We start from the raw sequence: 26,115 nt of genomic DNA, 5'->3' as shown, positions 1-26,115 counted from the left end.
CCTTTGGACTGCATTTCTATAGTGTGAACCGGCCCTTAAAAGCAGTAATAAACTCAAAACTAAAAATGTAATATATTGCAGCTTACCAATCAGATGCGGTGGCTGCATTCATTTTCTCACCTGGTTATTTGCCCAGTAACACACTTCCTGTATTAGAGTTCCCCACTCTGGATGAAGGAGCATGGGGGGGGGGGGGGGGGGGGTGTGTGACAGCAAGTAGACATACGGACAGATCTGCAGGAGACCTGCATGGCACCAGCAACCTGCTTTTCACTGGTGCAATGCTTTACAGGCTCTTGATGACAAAAATAATAAACTTCACATTTTTTTTTTTACCTGCATTTATTATTTTTTACTAAAAAAGTGAACTTATCCTTTAAGTACACTAACAAACTGAAGCCAAATTCGGTCTAATGCTTTATACTCAGTTACAGTAAAGAGTTTTGTTCCTTTTAGGATAAGGTTTTACATGAATATAAGCTGATCATTGTAAGCATCCCTGCCAGTGTTAAATGGTTTGTCTCGTCCCTGTAAACTGATACACATCTGGAAGAGAGCTTGTTCTTTTGAAAAGCAACAGACTTACTGCCTAGATCGCCAAAATGAAAATAGAACAAAGAAAGCCTAAAAGAAGAACACTAATTCAGACATCACATGTAAGATTTGGTTAGCTGCAATATAATACAGGTTTCCTTAATTCTGCTTTAATACTATAATTTGCATGATGGTGAAGGAAGGGGGGGGGGCCAAGGAAGACAAGATATAAGCAGAATATACTTAAGCTTTAAAGTGTTACTAAACCCACAACAGTAAAATCAGTCTGTATATGCAGTAAAGCATGCTTGTTAAACTCACTGTAGAACCTAAGTGGTTAATACTCTGCATTGTGTAAAAAGGATGTTTGATCCTGTCTTCTCTGATCCTCCCTTTCTTCCAGTGTCTCCCTCTTATCTCCTGATAAGATATATTGTGTAGAGACAATGCACATGCTCAGTTTGGTGTGTATTGATAGAGGTTAGTTTTTTTTCCTTGGGAGAGTGCATGTGATCAGCACAGGGCCACTCAGCACTGCCCAGACAGTCAGGGGTTCTACATCCTCCTAGAGAAAACTCCTACAAGCTTTCGCCATTGCTCTGCTGAACACTGATATAAGTTACAACACTATTTTAACTGCTGATGAGAAAAAGTATTTAGCAGTTTATATTTACTAAAATAATTGCATTTCTATGTTCTGTGTACTGTGCGAGACCAGTACAAAAATAATAATTGTGATTCCATTCATAAAAGATTGGACACTTGTTCATTTGCATTTGTGAATGTGCACAAAGTGAAAGGAATTCATTTATGAAGTACATTTTGTCTGAGCAAATAACACTATTATTTTATGATTGAAGCACAATTTACAAACACTTGTGTATATTTAAGTTTTACTCACGTCTTATATACACTGCTCAAAAAAATTTAAGGAAAACTTTGAAAACATATCAGATCTCAATAGTGAAAAATATCATGCTGGATATCTATACTGATATGGACTGGGCAATGTGTTAGGAACGTAAGGATTCCCCATCGTTTGATGGAAATGAAAAATGATCAACCTACAGAGGACTAAAATTCAAAGACACCACGAAAATCAAAGTGACAAAAATTATACAGCAGGCTAGCCCATTTTGCAGCAACTCAAATGGTACTCAGTAGTTTATATGGCCCCCACGTGCTTGTATGCATGCCTGACGTTGGGGCATGCTCCTAATGAGACGGTGTATGGTGTCCTGGGGTATTTCCTCCCAGATATGGACCAAGACATCACTGAGCTCCTGGACAGTCTGAGGTGCAACCTGGCGGCGTCCAATGGAGCATGGAGGAGATTCCAGGAGGAGAACATGACATCTCAGAGGTGTTCAATTGGATTGAGGTCAGGTGAGCGTGGAGGCCATTCAATGGTATCAATTCCTTCATCCTCCAGGAGAGCCTGCATACTCTCACCACATGAGGCCAGACATTGTTGTGCACCAGGAGGAACCCAGGATCCACTACACCAGCATAGGGTCTGACAATGGGTCCAAGGATTTCAACCTGATACCAAATGGCAGTCAGGGTGCCATTGTCTATTTTTATTTATTTCAGGTACTTCGATAGCGCTGTGAATTTTCGCAGCGCTATATATATATATATATATATATATATATATATATATATTGTACATTCACATCAGTCTGTAGAGGTCTGTGCGTCCCTCCATGGATATGCCTCCCCACACCATCACTGGCCCACCACCAAAACAGTCATGCTGTACAATGTTACAGGCAGCATAATGTTCTCCATGGCTTCTCCAGATCCTTTCATGTCTGTCACGTGTGCTCAGGGTGAACCTGCTCTCATCTGTGAAAAGCACAGGGCACCAGTGGCAGACCTGCTAATTCTGGTGTTCAAATGGCAAATGCCAATCGAGCTCTATGGTGCCGAGCAGTGAGCACAGGGCCCACTAGAGGATGGAGCCTGTTTCTGATTGTTTGGTCAGAGACATTCACACCAGTGGCCTGCTGGAGGTCATTTTGTAGAGAGCTCTGGCAGTGCTCATCCTGTTCCTCCTTGCACGAAGGAGCAGATACCGGTCCTGCTGATGAGTTAAGGACCTTATATGGCCCTGTCCAGCTCTCCAAGAATACCTGCCCGTCTCTTGGAATCTCCTCCATGCTCTTGACACTGTGCTGGGAGACACAGCAAACCTTCTGGCAATGGCATGTATTGATGTGCCATCCTGGAGGATATGGACTGCCTTTGCAACCTCTGTAGGGTCCAGGTATCGCCCCATGCTACCAGTAGTGACACTGACCCTAGCCAAATGCAAAACTAGTGAAAAACAGTCAGAATAGATGAGTAGAGAAAGAAATGTCAGTGGCCTCCACCTGTAAACCCATTTTTGTTTTAGGGGTTGTCTCATTGTTGCTCATCTAGTGTACCTTTTCATGTCATTAACACCAAAGCAGCTGAAACTGATTAACAACCCCCTCTACTACTTAACTGACCAGATCAATATCCCAGGAGTTGAACTGACTTGATGCTATACTCTGATTACATTTTTTTGAGCAGTGTATTTATATATACTAATAAGTGGACAGCGCTGTGATTCATTGCTTTAAAACACACAAATTAGACAAAGACACACACACAATCAGGGTTCGACAAATTTGGTCTGAATCTAAGAACCAGTTGAAGTTAGGAGCCAGTGTTTGTTTTTTTACAAATCTTTAGAATAAAAAACAAAAAAAACAGATCCTTATTCTGTTCAGAGTATAAAATGTCAGAATAAAATAAAAGTTATAAATTAAATTACTTATACTTACCCTGCCGGTCCCATGAGGTGTGCAATATAAGTAATTTATGGCTTTTACAGCACCCTCACCCTGTACTAGTCAGGACTGGTGGCTGTGCTTTACCTCCAATGTGAAAGGTGGGGGAGTGTGTAGTGTGCACAGTGTGTAAGCCAGAAACAGCTGATAATGGGCTAAAGCCTGCTGTCAGCTAACATGGCAGATCCCCAATAATTGTGTTGGGATCCACACAGCGCCATGATTGACAACTGCCTCTCAGCACACAGCGACAATCACTGCTCTCAACTCAGAGCTGACCAAGAACTGATTGATCGGTGGTCATGTGATCCCTCAGTTCTTGGGCTTAAAGTCGATGTGGGACAGCTGTAGCATGTGTCATGGAAAATTTGTATTTACAGGTTGAACGTTAAATGTGTCATATATTAGTATTATTCATATGTCTCTCGTGTGGCCTAATTAAAGCTCTGAAGGCTGCAATTGGGCCATGCGCATGTACAATGAATGTATTACAGTACTCAGCTCGGTAATGGATGAGATGGCAGATCTGCGCTTATAGACTGGCGTGTATACCACCACGGCATTTGATGCGAATGCCGCCGGCGGTAGGCCGCGGGCCTGTATCCACATATCAGCAGCATAGTACCACATGGACTTCGTACCGCAAGGCACCAAGCAGTGCGAACTCCGTGTGTAGGCTCATGTATATCTTACAAGCCATTACCGCCCTGAAACTGTATTTGGATGGATGTGTTTTAATAAAGATCGTATCGGGCCCATTCAGATACAGACTGGCACTGTTTAATCTAGGGGATGCTTGTACAGAGAATTTACATACCACTAGGAGCTAATAGGATGGGAAGTTGGCTCTCCTCAGAGAGTTCATGGGGGGGAGGGGAGGACTGGTGTAAAGGGGGAAGGTTGCTTCCCTCAGAGAGCTCATGGAGGGAGGGGAGGACTGGTGATAGATAAGAGGAAAGGCTACGCTCCAATCAGAATGTACATCCTGTGTATAGGCACTCCCCATGCATTGTTCTGTGGGAGGGGATTGACCTGACTCATGTGGGGGGCGTGTGTGTGTAATAAAACCGGGGGGCTGAGTCTGAAGCCAGCCTCTATGTGAATTCCAACAGCAACCTGAGAGTGTTGTGTGATCATTCCTAGGTAACTGGAGCTCCATTTCCCCACATCTCAAGATAGCTAACCCAGTTGGAGGCGCAGGAATAGTGGAGTTTAGCTGAAGTCGCGGTAAGCGAGATTCGCACAGCTTTATGGGGGATTGCTGCACATCCAACTGCGAGTACTCACGGTAAGGAGAAATTTGTTAAAAGCGAATTTCCAAGACACATGAGAACAATATTGCAGCATGGAGGTCAGTATCAATTTTTTTTTTTTAACAAACTCCATACTTCTTTAAGAATTGTTAAGCTGCAATGTATTTGTGTTTAAGATTGTATTAATAATCTGCAATCACCAAGCTGAAGTCCTATAATACCAAATTCCTATGTGGCACATACCTGCTCTCATCTGTGAAAAGCACAGGGCGCCAGTGGCGGAGCTACAAATTCTGGTGTTCAAAAGGCAAATGCCAATCAAGTTCTATGGTGCCAGGCAGTGAGCACAGGGCCCCTTAGAGGACGTTAGGCCCACAGGCCACCCTCATGAAGTCTGTTTCTGATTGGTCAGAGACATTCACACCAGTGGCCTGCTGGAGGTCATTTTTGTAGGGCTCTGGCAGTGCTTACCCTGTTCTTCCTTGTACAAAGGAGCAGATACTGGTCCTGCTGATGGGTTAAGGACCTTCTATGGCCCTATCCATTTCTCCTAGAGTATTTGCCTGTCTCCTGGAATCTCCTCTATGCTCTTAAATTTGATTCTTTTTTACTGGACATGTTTAATAGCAAAAACTCAAAAATATATATATTTTCACAATTTTCAGTTTTTTAGTGCAAAAAAAAAAAAAAACAAAAAACACAGATGATAAAATACAACCGAAAGAAAGCTCTATTTGTGGGTGGGAAGAGGACGCAAATTTCATTTAGGTACAGCGTTGCATGACCGAGCAATTGTCAGTTAATTTAACAGCGCTGTATCGCTAAAAATGGCCTGGTCAGGAAGGCGGGTAATCCTCTGGAGGGCAAATGGTTTTTTTGAGAAGTTTATTTTTCAACTAGTGCATGGCTAGCATGATAAGTAGTTACGTCCAACAAGGTTTTTACTACCACATGGAGCATCAACGAATAACATGTTTACTGAGTGCCAGGAATATAGCTATTGCTATAATTTTTTTTTTTTTTTTTTTTTTTTTAATTGCTGCAGTTCTTGGAGTTCCACCTTAATTCATATTTGCTTTAGAAATGCAAATTTGCTTTTAAACATTAAGATTCTAATTAAAAATTTTAATGGTAATAAAAACAACTTTTAGCAGACCTATATAAAATTCTGTATATAGCAATTTAAATTTACAGCACAAATTCATTTTGGTAGCATAATTATTCATGTTGAGTGTACGTTCCCTGCTAAAGAACTTTAGTTAAAGCTAAAGTTGTTATGGGCCAAGTTCCATTTTAATGAACTTCCATGTGCATGAGTAACATCATTCTGGTCCAGCCAATAAAGATGTCTGAAAATCCTAAACCCAGAAAAAGACTAGGCAAAGATTTCAGTTCTCTTGAGGGAGCAAAGGGAAGGGAGTAGTAGTGTTGGCTGTAGATTCAAGGTCAATGTGCAGCTAGAAAACAAAATGACTCATTTTTAGATGAAGGCATTTAACATTTTATTCTGTCTACAAGTTCAGGTCAAGGAACTATGACCCAGATGTTTCCTTACTGCTTTTGTTCTTTTCCAAACTGCTTTGTTTGCAGTCTCCCCTGTGGACAGATACATACCAAGAGCAACATTTTTTTTTTTTTTAAACATCTTCTGAGAAGAAAAGGAAATCAAAAGTAAGAAAACTGAAATGAACACCAAGGCTCCATTGTACACAAGCCTACCCTGACCGCCAGCCGTGGAAAAACACAAATCGCGGGAAAACAGGGGAACCTCAGTACTGCGATTTTGCCGTGGTGTTTTCCCACACAAGAATCGCATTCAGGATAGGGAGGTTTAACCTCACCTAAACGCAGCAGATCCTAAACTCTGCTAAAAGCCTATGTAAGCTTTTAGGCTTTTATGGAGATGAGTTTAGGAGCTTTGGCAAAAAAATGTTTAGGAGCTGCTTGTGTACATGAAGCAGACAGACGTGTAAACTCTCCAGCGCCTCGAGGGAGCCAATGTCAGAGGAAGGCCAGGGGATCACATGCATACATAGCCTATGGATAATGTTCCAGAGATGCAGCCCTCCTCAGATGAGGAGATCAACAAACTGGAAGAAAGCATACAGATGGCGCAAACACCTATTGATTATCCAAGGTTTATTAGAAGTATAAAAGGACAAAAAATATACTTACAAACATAGCATGTGTGTAAAGCCTATAAGGCCATAGAAATGGCCACAAGGATGGAAGAGTGTTTGAATGATGGTGCTACTTTGGCCTGCTGATATGTTTCGGGGACGAATCCCTTTCCTTAGAGCAATGGCCAGCCTGAGTTTGGGCCTAGCTTTATATTTCTGCAGCCAATGTCTCCTATAGCCAATGTCCCCTATAGCGAAGCCCCTCCCCTTGAGCCAAAAAACGGAGGGGATAATGTGAGTTAATAAAACTGTATATGCGGAAAATAACTACATAAATGATACAAATACAGAAGTTAAAAAATTCAAAATTCAGTATTAAAAACATTATTTTAGTAAAGTGATGAAAATCTGTAAACCTGGCAACAATATAAAAACAAGCCTTAAGAGCGCCTGTGCTTGTAAAGAAATGCTGCCAATCCCTCCCGTCCCTCAAACAAAAAATGCTGGCATTCGTAGACCTCAGATGCAGGGACAACTTCTTTTACAATGCCATGTTCTGCTCGGGGCAGTGTTTGAAAGGACCCAACACCTCAGTAGTATTGTACATGTACAGCAACTGGCAAACAGCTGGAAGGACAGTCCATGTTGAGTAGGACGTTCCATTTATTAGGCACAATACAGTGCGGGCTCCATTCTATATTAAAACACTGATCAGTGCTGCAAAGGCTGGGCTGTGCAATTGGACAGGATCCTGTACTGGAAGTCTATACAGTTACTAATGTCTTAAATGAGGGGTGGGGTGGAGCCATTTGTTTCATTTTCATTTCAAAGCACAGTTGTGCTTTAGGGCCCTTTCACATGGGCGGACTCTGCCAAGCGGTTCCTCCTGCTCAGCGGGGGATCTGTCCGCTGAGCAGACAGATGACAGGTCTATGTCTGCTCCGCTTGTGCAGAGCGGACACGGACAGCCCACTGTTCTCTATGGGGTGGTCGTATATAAACAGACCACCTGTCTGTTTACACCCGACTGTCATCTGATCTGCTCTGCTAGACGAATGGGGAACAGATCCCCATCCGTCTGTTTTTAGTGGATCTGATCGGATGTGGGCAGGTGTAAATGGACACGTCCTCAGATAACAATGGGTGGTCTGATCTGATCCACCTGAAAAACAGACAGGTGGGCCTGATCGGTCCGCCCGTATGAAAGGGCCCTTAAGGTTAGTTTTAGTTTCATCACTGTCCTTACTTTGCTTTCCTGTTCACCATCTGACAATATTTTCTCTGCCAGCTTACACCATAAGGCCTCATGCACACAAGATATTTTAAACGTCACTTTTAGAGGAGTTTCCCTTTTGTTTCTGCCTGTAATCCCCCCTCAAAGTTGGTCCATGGGTCCAAGCACACACAGGCATTTACAAACATTTAGAGGCAGGAAAATAAAGAATCCCAGGGGCAGCACGTTCAGGAGAGGAGTGTTCCAGCATCAAAAAGTACTTGACCTGCCTAAATGCATGTTAACAAATCTAAACATTCTTTAGTGCTAGGAACGTCAGGCACTTGAGCCTTCATTCATTCCAATGGCCAGAATAAATTAATATGGCTAATGGAAAGAATTTCCGAGCATTTGACATGTCTAAATCCGTTTACCAAACGTGGCTTTAGTGGAGTCTTTAATGTTGCTTTTTTCCTTCCCTCCTTTCCAGGGGAGGAAAAAAAAAAAAAAAAGTCCTGTGTGCATGTAGTTTCAGTCAACAGTGTCTGGTGGTTTAGAACGACTACTTGGGGTGATGGACTGAGAACTATGGGTTGTTGTCTTTTGTTGGACACACACACACACACACACACACACACACACACACACACCATACATAACCCTTAGCTAGTGGTAGATGTGATGTAGCTAGCAGTCACCTCGGTTCTCAGTGACCATCACAGCCACAGTAGGAGAACATGCGTGCATGTCCAATTACCATCAGCTAGGTAGCCAGCATGACTGGAACCAGAAAGTAACACACACACACGATGCAATACATTTTATTGGTTATATTACCATTTTATTAAGGTTTGTACCAAGACACTGGTAACATCCATAACATGTACCTTGGCCGTGGATTGTCTAATGAGACAGGGGATATGTGCTGCTCTTATCAAGCAACTCAGTCTGACCCAGACACTCCGCTTGACTGTTGGGACTGTCATTTTGTAAAAAGTCAATGACATTTGCAAAAATGTATGTATATAAACATCTGCCTTTACACTGATATTTAGTAACTTCATTGGCTACTAAGAGGTTGTATACTACACGTAGTTTCAGTGTGTGTTTGAACACATTTGCCAATTTAAATGCATCACAAAATCATCATACATGTGTCTATTATTGGCATTCTTCCCTGTAAGACTGAAAGAATATGAAAGCAAAGCCAAACTGCAGCATGCATGGATTTTTTTTATAATGGACGAAGTGCAGCCGTGTGAACTAACTCCATCGTCTCTAGTCAGTCTACTAGTCTGCATGACATTCTAAAAACTGCACAAGTGTGAAAAGCCTCTTGGCAACAAAATTACAGATACACAATGTAGCAATACAAAACAGCATTCTTATTTCCAGCCTGCAAAGCCTAAATTATGGCCTTGCAAGACCAACATTACAGACCTCCTAATTATGGCAAAAAGTGACAAACAATATCTATATATCTATATGCACAACACACACACATTCAGGTTTCCTCATGGAAAAGTTCTAGGTATAAGAATAGACGAAAGCAGAAGAAATGATGGGGACATACAATGACCAGTCTCTGGTGTTACTTGAGTTCACAATATTCTAGTCTAACTTACATTTTTTTTTTTTTTTAAAAGTGATTTTGAACCATTACATTTTTTTAAAATAACAAACATGTTATACCTGGCTGCTCTGTGCAAACCTTTTGCACACAGCAGCCCCGGTCCTCCACTTCTCGGGTCCCCTGTTGGCACTCCTGGCCCCAACCCTCTGCTGTGTGCCCCCATAGAAAGCTGCTTGCACCTTTACAGCAGCATTTTTTTCTAGGCTCTCTCCCTCCTCATTGGCTCATACAGCAGCGAGAGCCATTGGAAGTCACATTTGTCAACAATTGACAAGCGTCAATCACAGCTGGGGGGCTTGGGGGCGAGCCCACACGAGTGTCCTCATTGCAAGCCACTGCATAGTAACCACAGGGAGCCACTTACTTACCACAGGTGACAATTACAGAACAACTTATTTTTATCAAAAGAGCCAGTTAACACCAGAAAAATACAGTCTGGATTCGTTCCAACTGCCTCTTTTCTGCGTCACATCTTTAATGTGTTTTCAATGCATGCCAGTGCTTTTTTCTCCTTTTCAAAGGCTTCCTTGGGTGTTTTGTTTTAGTTTTTTTGTTGTTGTTGTAATGCATTTCAGTGTGTTTTTGATGCCGTTAGATGCTGTTCTGGTGTATTTTTTATGTGTTTTGTTGTGCTCTAGTACAGTTCAGTGCAAAAAAAAAAAAAAATGCAGCATGTTCTAATTTTTTTGACTGCACTGAAACACACAGCACTGGTGTGAATTATGCCATTGGAACCCATATAACATAATGTCCATGCATTTTTGATGCAGAAAATAAAAAATGCACTGGACTGCATCTTGTGTGAACTGGCTCTTAATGCAAGTCATTCTCCATCTGGAGGAGGTGTAGAGGAAGAGCAGTAATGTCCCAATATCTACCTCAACCAATTAGAAAATGCTTTTAGCACAGTACCTGGAAAACCGGAGTGTCTTCTACAAAGAGGCTCTGCTTCCACAGTGCTACCATAGATATGACATATGCATACTTACAATATATCCAAGCTGGGCGGATGTAACTATGCAATGAAGAATATATCTGGAGTACAGCCTTAAAAACAAGGAGGTGGTTTTAACTGAAAAAGCCACAATGGCAAAAGCTTCCATCTGACCTGCCCATAAACCATACATTGTAAACGCTACTTCAAACAACACACACATCTGACATTGCTATTAATATCAATCATGTTATTTTTGTACACCTGAGCTTTGACAAATCTGGAATTTACATCCTGCTTGCTAGTCTCCCTTCCTAATCCCAGATTTATCTATTAGCACTTACTTGACTATGAACAAAGGTTACAAGTGAAGACTAGTACTCGGTCCTGTATATAAGTATACAGCAGAGCCTATAAAACCCACACATTACTTATCCAGGGGACACTGCTATCATACAGACACTATTGCAACACAGTACTATCAGCTGGCCCCCACTAAGATCTGTAAAGAGGCACACACCAAAATGTATCTCCATAATGTCAAGGAACACTAGAGGAAGTTAGAACCAATCTGACAAGACCAGATCTTGTCTAATAAAGAATGGATTGATAACATTCCCCACCTACAACACAGAGAGGGGTTGACAGCTCCGATACATCAGGTACAATGAATCTCCACTTGAAGCACCTGTATCACTGTAAAGACCTCCCTTCTAATACACTGATCAAGATCAGATTGTCTCCTCCCTGGTGGTCATCCGTTCCCACCCCCTCCACTACTCCACGTTTCTGACCATGCACACAGATTGTGGAGTCACCAGAAAATCTTCCTCCATCCACACTAAACAGCGCAGGTGGATGAATTGCCCGCTGTGGCCATTGTATTTTGATCGGTGACACCTGCAGCTGTCGGAATACTCAAACAGTCATTGCATCGGATTGGCTGCAGTCACTTTCCAAGCAACAATCTGTCGAGCAAGGTGGATTGAATTTTGGTTGAATCAGCAGGCAATGGCCACAATTTCATCTGTGTACAGTCAAGCCTCATTCTAACTTCTTCTGGTACATGGAGTGAACTAAATATCCACATTACTGTAAATTCACACCTCTGACCTCAACGGTCCACATAAGTCTCCTTGTGCTACATACTTGTTGGTCAATCTACAAGACTGTAAAATCAAAATTATAATGTGTATTGTGAGCATTAAACAGATTCTGGGCTGTGTGGATAACGGAATAATTTTAACTTCCTTAGCGGTTTTCCCGAGTGTAGCTCGGGGTAAAATGTCTATACCAAAAGCGGTAACCCCGAGCTACACTCGGGCTTACCATGCGGCGCTGCATAGGGAGTCCCTGCAGCACTTACCTTGTCCTTGGCTCCCGCGATGTGTCCCCTGCAGCGTCCCCGGCCATCTCCTCTGGCTGATGCCGGCATCCGCCTCCTGTGTTCCGGTCCCTGTGACGTCGGGACGTACGGGCGCCACCGGCGGCGGGAAATTTGAAAATTTAAAAAAAATGTCATTTTTTTCAAAACGATTTTACATAGTAAAACATTGCTGTTTCAACCCATTTCACATACATTTTGTCCCTAGTGCTTTGTCCTGTCCCCTGTCTGCATTTTGATTGTTCTTTCTGCCTGGAAACTTAGAAAAGTCCATGGCGCTCAAAAAGTGTCCCTTTAGGTCAAAAGCGGGTTTAGATCAGCTAGAGAACAGCGATAGTAAACCAGAACCACTTGCAGAATTGAGTGATGATTCGTGGAGAAATTCGTCATCAGACACTGAAAACAATTTTGCAACTTTGCTCAGCGATGTGCGAACTATATTTCAAATTTCAGTGTTTTTGGTTTGATTATATTATTGAATTAAATGTATGATTTAGAATCTTGTTCAGACAGATTTCAGTGAGTTATTCCTAAAAATTACAGCCTACAATAAAAAACTACATATTTCCATGCAAAATATTGGTACCGCTTTCAGCACCAAAAATATGAAATAATCATACCGCTAGGGAGGTTAAAGTGTTACTAAACCCACAACAGTAAAATCAATCTGTATATGCAGTAAAGCATGCTTGTTATACCCAGGGTGGAATCTAAGGGGTTAATCCTCTGCACTGTGTAAAAAGGATGTTTGATCCTGTCTTCTCCAATCCTCCCCTTCTTCTACTAGCCCCAATCCATCTATGGATAGCACAGAGCCATAGGAGGCACTCTACATATGCTCAGTTTGGTGTGTATTGCTAGAGTGGTTTGGGGGATGGGGGCACGTGATCAGCACAGGGCAAATCAGCACTGTCCAGACAGAGGGTCAGGGGTCAAGCAGCCTCATAGGACAATCAAAATAGAATGAAAACTGTCTACAAGATTACCCAGTGCTCAGCTGGACACTAATAGAAGTCACAAGACTATCATATACTAATGAGAAAAGGTATTTAGCAGTTCTATTTACTGAAATAATTACATTTCCATGTTCTGTTTACTGTGAGAGACCACACAGTCATTGATAAATCTGATTTGCACAGAGCAGCCCTGAACCTCCTCTTCCTGGGTCCCCCGCCAGTGATCTTGGCTCCTCCTGTTCTGTGTCTTCTCCCATAGCAAGTCCTTGCTATGGTGGCAGACCTGTGGGCTTGATCCCAATCTACTGATGCATTCCATCTCCCTTGCCACATGTTTCGATTGACAGCACCTGAAGTCATTGGCTCCAGCTGCTCCCACTAACTTCTGGGAAGAGAGAGAGCAGTGCTGCTGCTCTCCTGCACAGCGCTGGGTCCAGATCAGGCTTATACATGCATTTATGGGGGCTGGGGATAGCGTTTTTTTTCCCCCAGAGAATGCATGAATGTAAGAAAAAAAAACAAAAAAAAAACAAACACTTTAACCTTTACAACTTGTCAAACCTGGCCATTAAAATAAATGCATTGTAGCCATGAGACATATGCTTGGCTTGTGGTGCATTATCCTCATGGTAATAGTCACACTCCGAAAAGTGATCAAAGGAGATTGTAAAATTAAACTGTAGTGTGTGGTCAGCTTTAGGACTGTGAACTTATTGCTTATTGTATCCCACTGTGCATTTAAATCCTGTGTACTTTGTGTTTATAGCACAATAAAAAAAAAAAAAAAAAAAAAGGGATACACACACATCATCTGTTTGAACCCCAACCAAGGTACTACCTGCCTGGAGTTTGCATGTTCTCCCTGTGCTTGCTTGGGTTTCCTCCAGGTACTCCAGTTCCCTCCCGCATTCCAAAATACATCCTGGGAGGTTAATCGGCTCCTGTCTTAATTGTCCCTAGTGTGTATGAATGTGAGTTAGGGACCTTAGATTGTAAATATATATGTAAAACAGTACATAAATTGCCAGCGCTAGATAAGTGCCTATTATAAATTATTCTACACTGATCAGCCATAACATTATGACCACCGAGAATAACCCAATCGACGCATGAACTTCACGACCTCTGAAGCTATGCTGTGGTATTGGACACCAAGCCATCAGCAGCAGATCCTTTAACCACTAGCCTACAGGTCATGTATACCCCCTTCCTGCCCAGGCCAATTTCCAGCTTTCAGCGCTGTTGCACTTTGAATGACAATTGCGCGGTCATGCAACACTGTACCCACATGAAATTATAATTTTTTTTGTGAAAGATAGAGCTTTATTTTGGTGGTATTTAATCACCTCTGGGATTTTTATTTTTTCTTAAAAAAAAAACCAAAAACCACAGAAAATGTTGAAAAAAAAAAAAAGTTTTTTCTTAGTTTTTGTTATAAAATTTTGTAAATAAGTGATTTTTCTCCTTCACTGATGTGCGCTAATGAGGCTGCAGTGTTAGGCTGCACTAATGGGCATTGACAGGCATCACTGATGGGCACTGATAGGCGGCACTGACTGGCAGCTCAGATGGGCACTGAAATGTGGCACTGATGGACACTGACAGGTGGCGCTGCGGTGGCTACACAGATCATCAGGGCACACTGATCATCAGTGCTCTGATGATCTGCGTAGATGTCCCCTCCGAGGAATGCTGATTACCGGCTCTCCTCTCCTCACGAGCTGCCAACGTGACAGCTCATGGGGAGAGAAATGCCGATAACCGGCATTTCCCTGTTTACATATGATCAGCTGTGATTGGACACAGCTGATCACATGACTGAGCCAACCTCTTCGGCTCTTTCCGTGGATCGGTGATCCGCAGTGTCCGAGGGACACAGCACACTGCAGACCGCCGCGCTGTGCGCTCAGGGAGTTGCGCATGCGCAGTTAGAACGGGAGGACATCATATGACGTCCTCCCAGAACGAGAGAACCACCTTGCGTCCGTCATATTACTATATGGCAGGCAGGAGGCGGTTAAAGGGATACTTCACTTTTACCAAAATACAGATAAGGGGTGCCTGTAGATAAAAACAAACTGTGCAGCTCTGACCTGACTAAAGTTGAAGAATACCCTTCCTATAGGTGTAGGCCATTTACGTACCTTATGAAGCCTGACTGGAATACTCCCAGGATGTTGCCAAGTGAGGCCTAGTCATTACTGCTCCCCTCCACCATCACAGGAGTGAGTGAGCTCTCAGACGCTAAGCTCAGAGCTGCTCCATCAGGGGAGAGAGAGAGAGCATACGAGGGGGTCTGAATCAGAGAACGAGTTCACTCCTGTGATAGTTGGGGGTGCAGTAATGACTAGGCCTCACTTAGCAACATCCTGGGAGTATTCCAATCAGGCTTCATGAGGTACATAAAACAGCCTACACCTATAGAACAACATTATTGAACTTTAGTCAGAGACACAGTTTGTTATTATCCAGTCATATGCAGTTCGTTCGTGAAGGTGAACTGTCCCTTTAAGTCCTGTAAGCTGTGAGGTGAGGCCTCCAGGGTTTGGACTTGTTTTTCTAACACATCCCACAGATGTGCGATTGGACTGAGATCAGGTCAACACCTTGAACTGGTTGTGTTCCTCAAACCATTCTTGAATTCATCAGACTAGGCTACCTTCTTCCATTGCTCTTGTGGTTCAATTCTGAAGCTCATGTGAAAATTGCAGGTGCTTTTGGCTGTGGACACGAGTCAGCATGGGCATTCTGACTGGTCTGCGGTTATGCAGCCTCATGTTACACAAACTGCAATGCTGTACCTTTCTACCAAAACCAGCATTAACTTTTTTCATCAAATTCAGCTACAGTAGTTCTACTGAATCAGACTACACAAGCCAGCCTTTGCTCCCCATGTACATCAGAGAGCCTTGGCCACCCATGACCCTATAGCCGCTTCTTCTTTCTTAGACCATTTGTGAACATAACTAGAACCTTCAGGGCCCCCATGCAAGAAACCATTAACAGCCCCCGTCCAGGGCCCTTCCCACTGATCCCATAGTAGGGCAGTCCCACAGTGGATCCCTTTCACATGTTCTACAGCTGACCCCTTCCTACCATCTTGGGGTCCTCCATAGTGTCAGAACACAAGTGCAACCTTTGAAAACCTGGTAGACAGGCCTATGAATAGAGTTAGGCAGTAGAACAGTGGGATGGGGGGGCACAGCGTGACAGTAAGACACACACTATACTGGCTCAGGTTCTGGGCAGCGCACTGTGTATTCTTTCTGTGCTGTGGAAGAGAATGATTTGTAGGCTCAGAGCAGGAAGCAAGACTTACCCGACAGGAGCAGCCTGGAGGCAAGTAGTGGGAGTCAAAATGGGGGGGGGGTGCAGAGCTGGGAAGCGGACCAATGACCTCTTGTCAACATCCAGGGCACACGGCTGGATATGAGGGCTGGCAGGGCAGCATATAAAAGAGCCGATCCCCTCCATTATCCTCCTGGCTCCTGCAGCCACTGAATGCCTGCAGGAGGGAGAGAAGAAAAAGCAGACATTCAGTGGCTGCAGGAGCCAGGAGGATAATGGAGGGGATCAGTTCTTCTATACGCCACCCTGCCAGCCCTCATATCCACAGACAGGTGTACGTCTGCCCCCCCCCCCCCCACCAGTGATGAGGGTCTGTCCACAGACAGGTGTGCGTCCGTCCCCCCCACCAGTGATGAGGGTCTGTCCACAGACAGGTGTGCGTCCGTCCGTCCCACCAGTGATGAGGGTCTGTACACAGACAGGTGTGCGTCCGTCCGTCCGTCCCCCCCACAGTGATGAGGGTCTGTCCACAGACAGGTGTACGTCCGTCCCCCCCACAGTGATGAGGGTCTGTCCACAGACAGGTGTACGTCCGTCCCCCCCACCAGTGATGAGGGTCTGTCCACAGACAGGTGTACGTCCGTCCCCCCCACCAGTGATGAGGGTCTGTCCACAGACAGGTGTACGTCCGTCCCCCCCACCAGTGATGAGGGTCTGTCCACAGACAGGTGTACGTCCGTCCCCCCCACCAGTGATGAGGGTCTGTCCACAGACAGGTGTACGTCCGTCCCCCCCACCAGTGATGAGGGTCTGTCCACAGACAGGTGTACGTCCGTCCCCCCCACCAGTGATGAGGGTCTGTCCACAGACAGGTGTACGTCCGTCCCCCCCACCAGTGATGAGGGTCTGTCCACAGACAGGTGTACGTCCGTCCCCCCCACCAGTGATGAGGGTCTGTCCACAGACAGGTGTGCGTCCGTCCCCCCCACCAGTGATGAGGGTCTGTCCACAGACAGGTGTACGTCCGTCCCCCCCACCAGTGATGAGGGTCTGTCCACAGACAGGTGTACGTCCCCCCCCCCCACAGTGATGAGGGTCTGTCCACAGACAGGTGTACGTCCCCCCCCCCACAGTGATGAGGGTCTGTCCACAGACAGGTGTACATCTGCCCCCCCCCCCAGTGATGAGGGTTTGTCCCCCCCCCACAGTGATGAGGGTCTGTCCACAGACAGGTGTACATCTGTCCCCCCCCCAGTGATGAGGGTCTGTCCCCCCCACAGTGATGAGGGTCTGTCCACAGACAGGTGTACATCTGTCCCCCCCCCCCAGTGATGAGGGTTTGTCCCCCCCCCCACAGTGATGAGGGTCTGTCCACAGACAGGTGTACATCCGTCCCCCCCCCAGTGATGAGGGTCTGTCCCCCCCACAGTGATGAGGGTCTGTCCCCAGACAGGTGTCAGGCTCCCCTCCCCGGTCACACACACACGTCTTACCTAGGTGTGCCATGGGGACGGTGGCATTGCCACTCTTGGCCTCGTTGTAGATGACCACAGCCGAAGCCTTCCTGCGGGCAGCGTTCACCACCTTGTCCTTGAAGGTACAGCCTCCCCGGGCTACCAGCGCTATCCAGGGCTCGCCCTCCTCCATAGCAAGCGGGCTCAGACCGGGCACTACATAGTGGGTGTCGGGGTGGCAGCCCTCCACATGGCCCGGCTCCCTGGGGAAGCCCACCAGTCCCTGAACGCTCTCCTTGGGGGAACTGTCTCCGTAGCGGCCACTCTCGGTGGAGCCGTGCACAGTGCTGTTGGTGAGGGGCTCAGTGTACTCCGTACGGACCAGGGCAGTGAACCATTCCAGAGAGTGTGCAGAGGAGCCCGGCCGCAGAGCACAGTACAGCAGGCAGCACACACACACCCAGCTGAACATCCTTACACAATGGCTGCCCAATGGTTGTCACCGCGGGGCATTGACCCTTACTGGCCGGGCCGGCATAAGGGGGTCCACACGCTGGGGGGCGCTGTTTGTTAGGAGCGGAGTACCCGGCTGTCCGCTCACCGCCTAGTGCCAGCTCCGCTATCCGTCCTGTCACCGCTCTCCTCAGACAGGTACAACACACATCGCTCCACCCCCTATGACTCTCCTTCCCATCCAAAGGCCTGACTCCTCCCCTTCCTGATAACAGGAAGTTCAGCCTTGTGTCCTCACTGATTTCACAACAGCTCGGTCTGATGTGGTTGCTGCAAGGCTTCCTTTACTCAGCACGCATACACAGCGCCAGCCTGTGTCAGATGACATTTAACCACTTGTCTACCAGGGCAATGCCTTCATTTGTTCACACACTTGTTCAAATCTGCTTTTTTTGCTAGGAGCTACTTTAACCCTCTCACAAAAATGTATATTTTCTGAAAGCGGAGACCCTGGAGAAGAAAATGTTTGTAGTTGTGAATTCTTCTGTTGTATATGCACACGCTTATTTATCAACCACATATTTTCAGGAAAAAATACATTAAAATGAGTGCTAAGGCAAACACAGTATTATTATTATTATACAGGATTTATATAGCACCAACAGTTTGCTCAGCACTTTACAATATAACGGGAGACAATACAGCAACAATACAGTTCAATACAAGAGGGCTAGGAGGGCCCTGCTCCTTGGAGCTTACAATCTGGGAGGGAGGGGCTAGTGGTACAAAAGGTAATAACTGTGGGGGATGGACTGGTAGGAGGAATAGAAGATTCCATTATTAGCTGAGGGCAGCATAGGATTAAATTGAATCGTTTGGTAAATTATAAAATATGGGGTTACGTCAAGTTAATAAATACCAAATATGTCAAGTCTGAAAATTGTGCACGTCTGTGGAATCGTGAAAAACGATGGTACCCACCATTCTCCATAGATGATGCTTAACAACTTGCCTGCTGGGCACTTTTACCCCTTCCTGCCCAGGCCAGCTTTCATCACTGTCACACTCTGAATGACAATTTATTTATTACAGGTTCTTATATAGTAAATCCAACACAACAAACACTTTACTCCTGCGCTAGGAGTACTTTTACTTATATATTGTACATTCACATCAGTCCCTAACCCTCAAGGGGTGTACAATCTAAGGTCCCTAACTTACATTCATACATATACATACAAGGGCCAATTTAGACAGGATCCAATTAACCTATCAGCATGTCTTTGGAGTGTGGGAAGAAACTGGAGTACCCAGAGGAAACCCACACAGGCACAGGGAGAACATGCAAACTCCAGGCAGGTGGTGTTGAGGTTGGGATTCAAACCGACGGCCCTAGTACTGCCAGGCGGAAGTGCTAACCATTTAGCCACTGTGCTGCCCAATTGCACAGTCATGCAACACTGTACCCAAAGGAAATGTTTATCATTTTTTTTCACACAAATAGAGCTCTCTTTTGGTGGTATTTAATCACTACTGGGGTTTTTTATTTTTTGGCGGAAACTTTGAAAAAAAAAGTTTTATTTGTTTCTATTATAAAGTTTTGCAAGCAGGTAATTTTTCTCCTTCACTGATGTGTATTGATGCAGCTGCACTGATAGGTAGCTCTGATGGTAACTGATAGGCAGTACTGATGGGTACTCATAGGCAGCACTGATGGGCACTCAAAGGGGGCAATGATGGGCACTGACAGGCACAGATTGGCAGCACTGTTGGGCACTTTTGGGCTGCACTGATAATCAGTGCCCTGATTATCTGTGCATATGTCTGCTTTAAAGGTTGCCAGTTATTGGCTGTACTTTCCTCACGCTGTGACAGCTGGAGGAAAGTACTGCCGAAAACTGGCAAATTTATTTACTAGTGGTGCACTGAAATTAAAATTCTGGTGCTAAAACTGAAAATTCAGGATGCACTTGGCCGAAAACTGAAACCAAATCCGAAATGGACAGTTTTTACAAACTAATATATTTTTCAAACACAATTTTTTTGGAAAAAAATACACTTTAATGATTGAAACAAAAAACACTATATACCCCATTTTTTTGTAAAATATGAAAGATGATGTTACACCGGGTAGATACCCAACATGTCATGCTTTAAAATTGTGCACGGTCGTGGAATGGCGTCAAATTACGGTACCTAAAAATCTCCATGGGTGAACGTTTAACAATTTCTACAGGTTAGCAGCATAAAGTTACAAAGGACATCTAGTACAAGAATTATTGCTTTTGCTCTGACGTTTGTGGCGATACCTCACGTGTGTGGTTTGAACACGGTTTACATATGTGGGCATGTCCTATGTATGCGTTTACCATTACGTGGAGGGACGGGGGCACTTTTAACTTTTTTTATTTATTTAATTTTTATTTATTTTTATTTTTTTACACTGTCCCTTTAAAAAAATGTTTGAATCAATTTTATTCCTATCACAAGGAGTGCATCCCTTGTGATAGAAATAATTAGTGAGAGTTCCTCTTTATGGAGAGACGTGGGGTCAATAAGACCCCACATCTCTCCTCTACTATGTAATGCATTAGATCAAAAAAAAGCATTGATCTAGTGTTGTGAAAAAAATGGCCTTGTGTACAAGGTGCCGGTACTGGAAGTGACGTTGCTCTGGTCCTCCAAGAGCATAGAGATAAGTGGAGGCCATCTTTCCTTCGCTTATCTCTATGCCCAGCACCAGGAACATTCGGTGGTTTCTCAGCTAAGGCTGAGAGCTACTGAATGGCAGCAGGTGGTGGGCGGGCAGCAGTGGCCAGGTGGCCGCGAGGGGACGGGGTTATTTTTGGCACCTGTATTGGTGCTTATTTTCATATTGGCCAGAGGCCGATAGGGGTGTTTTCGGCCAAAACGTTTTGGCCACCGAAATTTCGGTGCATCCCTAGTATTTACATAGTGGTCAGCTGTGATTGGACACAGCTGATCACATGGCAAAAGGCCACTGTGATTGGCCTTTTAACATGTGACCAGCTGTGTCCAAAGGCTACGTACATGACAATGATACTTCACATGTGGCACAACTGATGCTTACATAGACATGCTCGTCCTACACTGTGCTTTTTATATAGGGTGAATACAGGGGTGATGGCTGTGCTTTAATTTTTATAAAATTATTTTTATTTAATTTTTACACTTTTTTCCTTGTTAATATATTGCTATGACAAGATGGCTAATAAGCTCTCTATGTGATAGCATAGGCAAGTGACAGTTACTGTTTATGGAGACACTGGGGGTCTATAAGACACCCCATATTTCCTCTGCCATCCAATGCAAATATTCCGACACAGATAATGTTTGAATAGTTGCATCCTCAGCTACACCAGCCAAGAAATGAGAGCTGTGAACTCCGTAGGAGTGTAAAACACAACCCGTCCAGTGTCATTAGTCACAGAAGGGAACAAATGATCCCCAAGTTCCTCCTGCTTTCACATGGTCCCAAGCTCCGCAGTGGAACCACTGCAGGTGCTACTGGTACTGCCGGTGGGAGTGGAGTGATCGGGCAGCTCTAGAGCCACCCAAACACTTTTATTGGAAAGCCCTTTCACTGGCTCTTAAAACCAAGCTACAGCTATGACTGTGATTTAACCACTTGTTTACCTTGACATATATAAATGTACCTTGATAGACAAGTGATTAAAAGAGAAGTATAAGAATATTTTTTTCACCAAATTATACTTACCTAGGTGGATGCAGCATCGGGGCGATAGATACTATAAATGGTTTGGGGTAGGAACATAGAGGGGAGTTACACTAATGGGGGCACCTTGTTTTCTTTTTCTAGGCCAACTAGTTTCTATACCTATTATCGGAGACAACCTAAGCTAAGCTAAAGCTGTTTGCCTTCTACTCCCTAGTGAAGGATTGCATACATATTAGTCTCCATGATTGATACATCTTTTCAAGCATAGAGGTAAACTCTTCTTATGGAATTGGGCTTATGCCATAATACCCGCGTTTCAGTGGGATACTAGCCAATTTATATTTATATATTATGGTCTTTTTTAGGCCCATATTGTTTTGGCATTATCAACTCGGATGTGGCTGGACTATTATACGGAGGTTGTAGACCAGGCCTTAAAATTTCAAGACTAGACCTACTAGCCAGGCACAAACCTTACTCTCCACCAGTTGCCCCACCCAACCTTGCCCAGGTCTGCCTCCAACCCCACCCCCATCCCGTCCCCCAACCCCACCCCAAATACACCCCCTTAAAGCTTATGAAATTACATTTTTCTTTAGAAGAAAGAGTCCAAAATATAAAAAACTGCAATTATAACATAGCTTTATTATGTCAATTTAAACAACAGCAATAACGTAATAGCAATAGGGTGCAATCAAAATATCAAGTTTTACAGCTTTAAACCTGTGGTAAACAGTTTGAAAAGGGACTTTAAAAACTAAAAGATGAAAGTTTAGTTTACAGAAGTATAGCATAAGACAAAGTGCTTATTTTGATGTAAAAAAACATGGAATAATAGTTAATGTAAACATGTTGTATTTTTTATCTCCAGCAGAGACCTTAGAGAAGTGTGGCATTAAGAAAAAAGAAAAAAGTGATTATTTTGATGGCCAAAAAACATTGCATAAAATAAATAAGAATAGTAAACATTTTGCATTTTTTATCTCCACCATCTTATTAAAAGAGAGCTTAGAGAAGTAGTGCATTAAGAAAAAACAAAAAAGTGCTCATTTGGATGCCAAACAACATGGCATAACAATAGTAAACATTTTAACAAAGATGTGCAGCTATGGTTTGTGTTGTACAGCAGGACCAAGACTTGTGTAATACCCTTTTTCTGATGCAAAATACCACTTCAATGGCTGTGTGTGGATTACATTCTATTAAATTAAGAAAAACAACACCAAAAATAATTTTTTGGATGTCAAAAAGCAGTAGGAAGCCAATTTCACATCAAGATTTGCTATGGTTTTCATTGAACAGTAGAACCAAGCCTTGTGTAACATTCCCTTTCTGATGAAAAATATCACTTACCCCAGGGTGGTGCAGAGCGGGCCTCCTGTCCCCCAAGGCGGTGGAGAGCGGGCCTCGTGTCCTCCAAGGCGGTGGAGAGTGGGCCTCTGCTCATGTCCCGCAAGGTGGTGGAGAGCAGGCCTCTCGTGACCCCAGTGGCGGCGAAGAAAAAAACAGAAGTCGGCTTCACAACGAGGCTTGGAGCGCAAGTGGAATACAAATCGATCCCAGGGGCCTGCTTATAGGCGCCTTCACATTTGAAGGCACCTATAAGAACTGGCACTGAGTATGAATAGGGAGAAAAAGATGACCATGGCTGTGCATGTGTAAGCCATACATACCCAGTAGCGGTTCTTATAGACACCTACAAATATTACTGTGAATTTTTTTACAAAACTTACAGCCTTCTACAAGCATCTTACAGCCTCCTTCTGGCTCTGGGATTACAACCGAGATCAGAATGTGGGCAGGCACAACGTTTCGGAGGACTGGCCTCCTTTGTCAAGTGTACCCAAGAAGCCGGTTCATTTCTTTCTTGGGCACACTTAACAAAGGAGGCCAGTCTCAGTTGCAATCCCAGAATTATCCTTGTACTCTGGAAGCTGCTGGTTCTTTGCCTTAACATATTACTAACCCCAGGACCCTGCATTCACTATATCTGGTCTCCCACAGCACACAAAGCACGGAAATGCAATTGTTTTAGTAAATATAAACTGCTAAATACCTTTTCTCATTAGCAGTTAGAGCAGTCTTGTGACTTCTATCATTGCCCAGCTGAGCACTGGTTAAAGCTTGTAGGAGGAGTTTTCATTCTCCTCTAACTGTCCTTTGAGACTGCAGGACCCCTGACCCTCTGTCTGGACAGTGCTGATTGGCCCTGTGCTGATCACATGCACCATCCGAAGAAAATAAACTCTCTAGCAATACACACCAAATTGAGCATGTGCAGTTTGCCCCCAAGGCTCTGTTCTATCAGAGATGAGGTGGGAACAGTAACAAAGGGGAAGATCTGAGAAGACAGGATCAAACATCCTTTTTACACAATGCAGAGAATTAACCCCTTAAGTTTCACAGTGAGTATAACAAGCATGCTTTACTGCATATACAGACTGATTTTACTGTTGTGGGTTTAGTAACACTTTAATGTAAGTAAAGATATTATGTTTACAAATAAACTTTGTTACACTTTACTAATTCAGCTCTCTGGTTACTCTGTTTCCTTTACAAGCTGCTTTGGATCCTTCCCAGATCTGGTTTACAGGAGCTGCAGTTTACAGTGTAACCTTCTTTTCCTTGATGGCTTCCACTCATCATTGCTTGGACTTGCCTTAAATCCCAGTTCTTGAAAGTGTGGTTTATTCAGCCATATACTGACATTTTCAGAATGATTTATATTCACTTTGAGCTGTGGCTCCCCTACTGTGGATTTACTGTATTGCCAGTAACAAACTGACAGTTGTAGACAGATGAAACATTTACTTTGAGCTGTGGATCTCCTGCCACACATGTTCCTTCTGTACGGCATTTGTATTGTAGAGCACTGGATATATGTTCCTTTGGTTACATATTTGTATCTCAACAATATATTTTTTGTGCTATTTGTACTATTGGGAAAGTTTCCATGTAATTTCCCGCCCCAGAAACAAAACAGCAAGTTAGAGAAAATCTCACAAAATAAGGGAAACTCCCCTCTAGTCATAAACGATTCCTTTTTTTCATTCAGCCAAAAGACTGAACAGGAAAAAAAATAACAGATTCCTATATCCACACAAACAAAATGGATGGAGGAATCTCCCCGCTGGGACATTTTATTCTGACAGTGGCACCTGCCATTCTCAGAATACACTGATTGGCTCCAGCCACTGATTGTGGAAAAATTTCCAACATGTCCCTTCAACAAAGGGCAGTTAAAAGCAGGGAAAGCCACACACTGATCCAAATTTGGCTGGTCCCTGCTGAACCAGTGTATGCCCAGCTTTAGACTGTTGTCCTGTGTAGAAAATGTCCCCATTGGAGGATTTTCCTTTTCCTCTTGTGGGGACAACTCTAACATTTTGGGATTCCCTTCTTCTATTTCGGTGACAATAGCCAAAGGACAAACAAAATAATGACTCTCCCCAGTGGGGACACAGACAGCATTCAAAACTTAACAGAGGGTCAACTCTTCTTTATGCCCTCCAAAAGTAAAAAAAAATTGCTTGGAGATACAATTTAGCTCTCCCGAAATCTTTCCAAGACAACAAAAAACATCCTTCACATACACTTTAAGGTTCCATTCACTCGCGACTGGAGTGTGGCTTTGGTCCAACTTTACACTCTCATTAGGCTGCATCTATCAAAGTAGGGCAGTCACCTTTCCAGAGTCACTGTGATCTGAACAGGTGCCATTGAAAACAATGGGCTGCAACTTATCATGCAACATCAAGTGTCCAATGTCCCATGACAAGTCTCACAAGTGTGAATGGAGCCTAATTAATAAAAATGAATAAAACATTTTATAATGCAGTTTAGTAAATTACTTCAAGTTGGCATCCTTCTCCATGGACCTGGAAGCGCTGGAATAACTAGTTTAGAAACACCAAACTGCCTTTGGGAATTTGATTATTAGGGGTTTACTCAGAATGAAAACACTAGGCTGCACTAAGGGTCATGGAATCCTTTGTAAACATCACTGTGCCTGAAAGAAAATATGCAGGCAGCCCTTATAATTATAATTCCAACCTGCCTATCTGTCATCTAGACTAGAAAATCAGGTTTTCTAATGTGGTGGTGTCTGCTTCTTAGGTCATACGTGAAAACAGACAAAATAATACATAGTTATACATAAACAAAGATGAAACAGTGAGTGCAAAAATCGTAGAATCTAATATTAGCATATGAATCAACCTTTCTCAATTTTTTTAACATGGGGGAACCCTTGAATCAACCTTCTGGTCTCAGAGAACATCAACTAATAATTACTATATCTACAGCTCTGTGTGCATTAGATGGTCACTGGGAAGAATGCTTGTTACATTTGTGGCTATTGGGAAAAATCCCCCC

At 43.8% G+C, this 26,115-nt stretch overlaps 1 protein-coding gene across 1 annotated transcript in view; it reads right to left on the bottom strand.

The window, feature by feature from the left end:
* Positions 1 to 18,289, bottom strand: part of RNF149 (ring finger protein 149) — a 72,303-nt gene extending 54,014 nt beyond the window's left edge. Inside the window, exon 1 of the mRNA XM_089681255.1 lies at positions 17,628 to 18,289. Within this exon, the coding sequence (XP_089537381.1) occupies positions 17,628 to 18,060 (433 nt within the window). The 5' untranslated portion in view covers positions 18,061 to 18,289. The remainder of the gene's footprint in view (positions 1 to 17,627) is intronic.
* Positions 18,290 to 26,115: the final 7,826 nt, after the last annotated feature.

The sequence above is a fragment of the Staurois parvus genome, unplaced genomic scaffold (genome assembly GCF_062004578.1).
Source record: "Staurois parvus isolate SC_StPar_1 unplaced genomic scaffold, SC_StPar_1.0 ptg000262l, whole genome shotgun sequence".
Lineage (NCBI taxonomy): Eukaryota > Metazoa > Chordata > Amphibia > Anura > Ranidae > Staurois > Staurois parvus.
The sequence above is the reverse complement of the archived record's forward strand: the minus strand, read 5'-3'. Positions and strand labels throughout refer to the sequence as shown.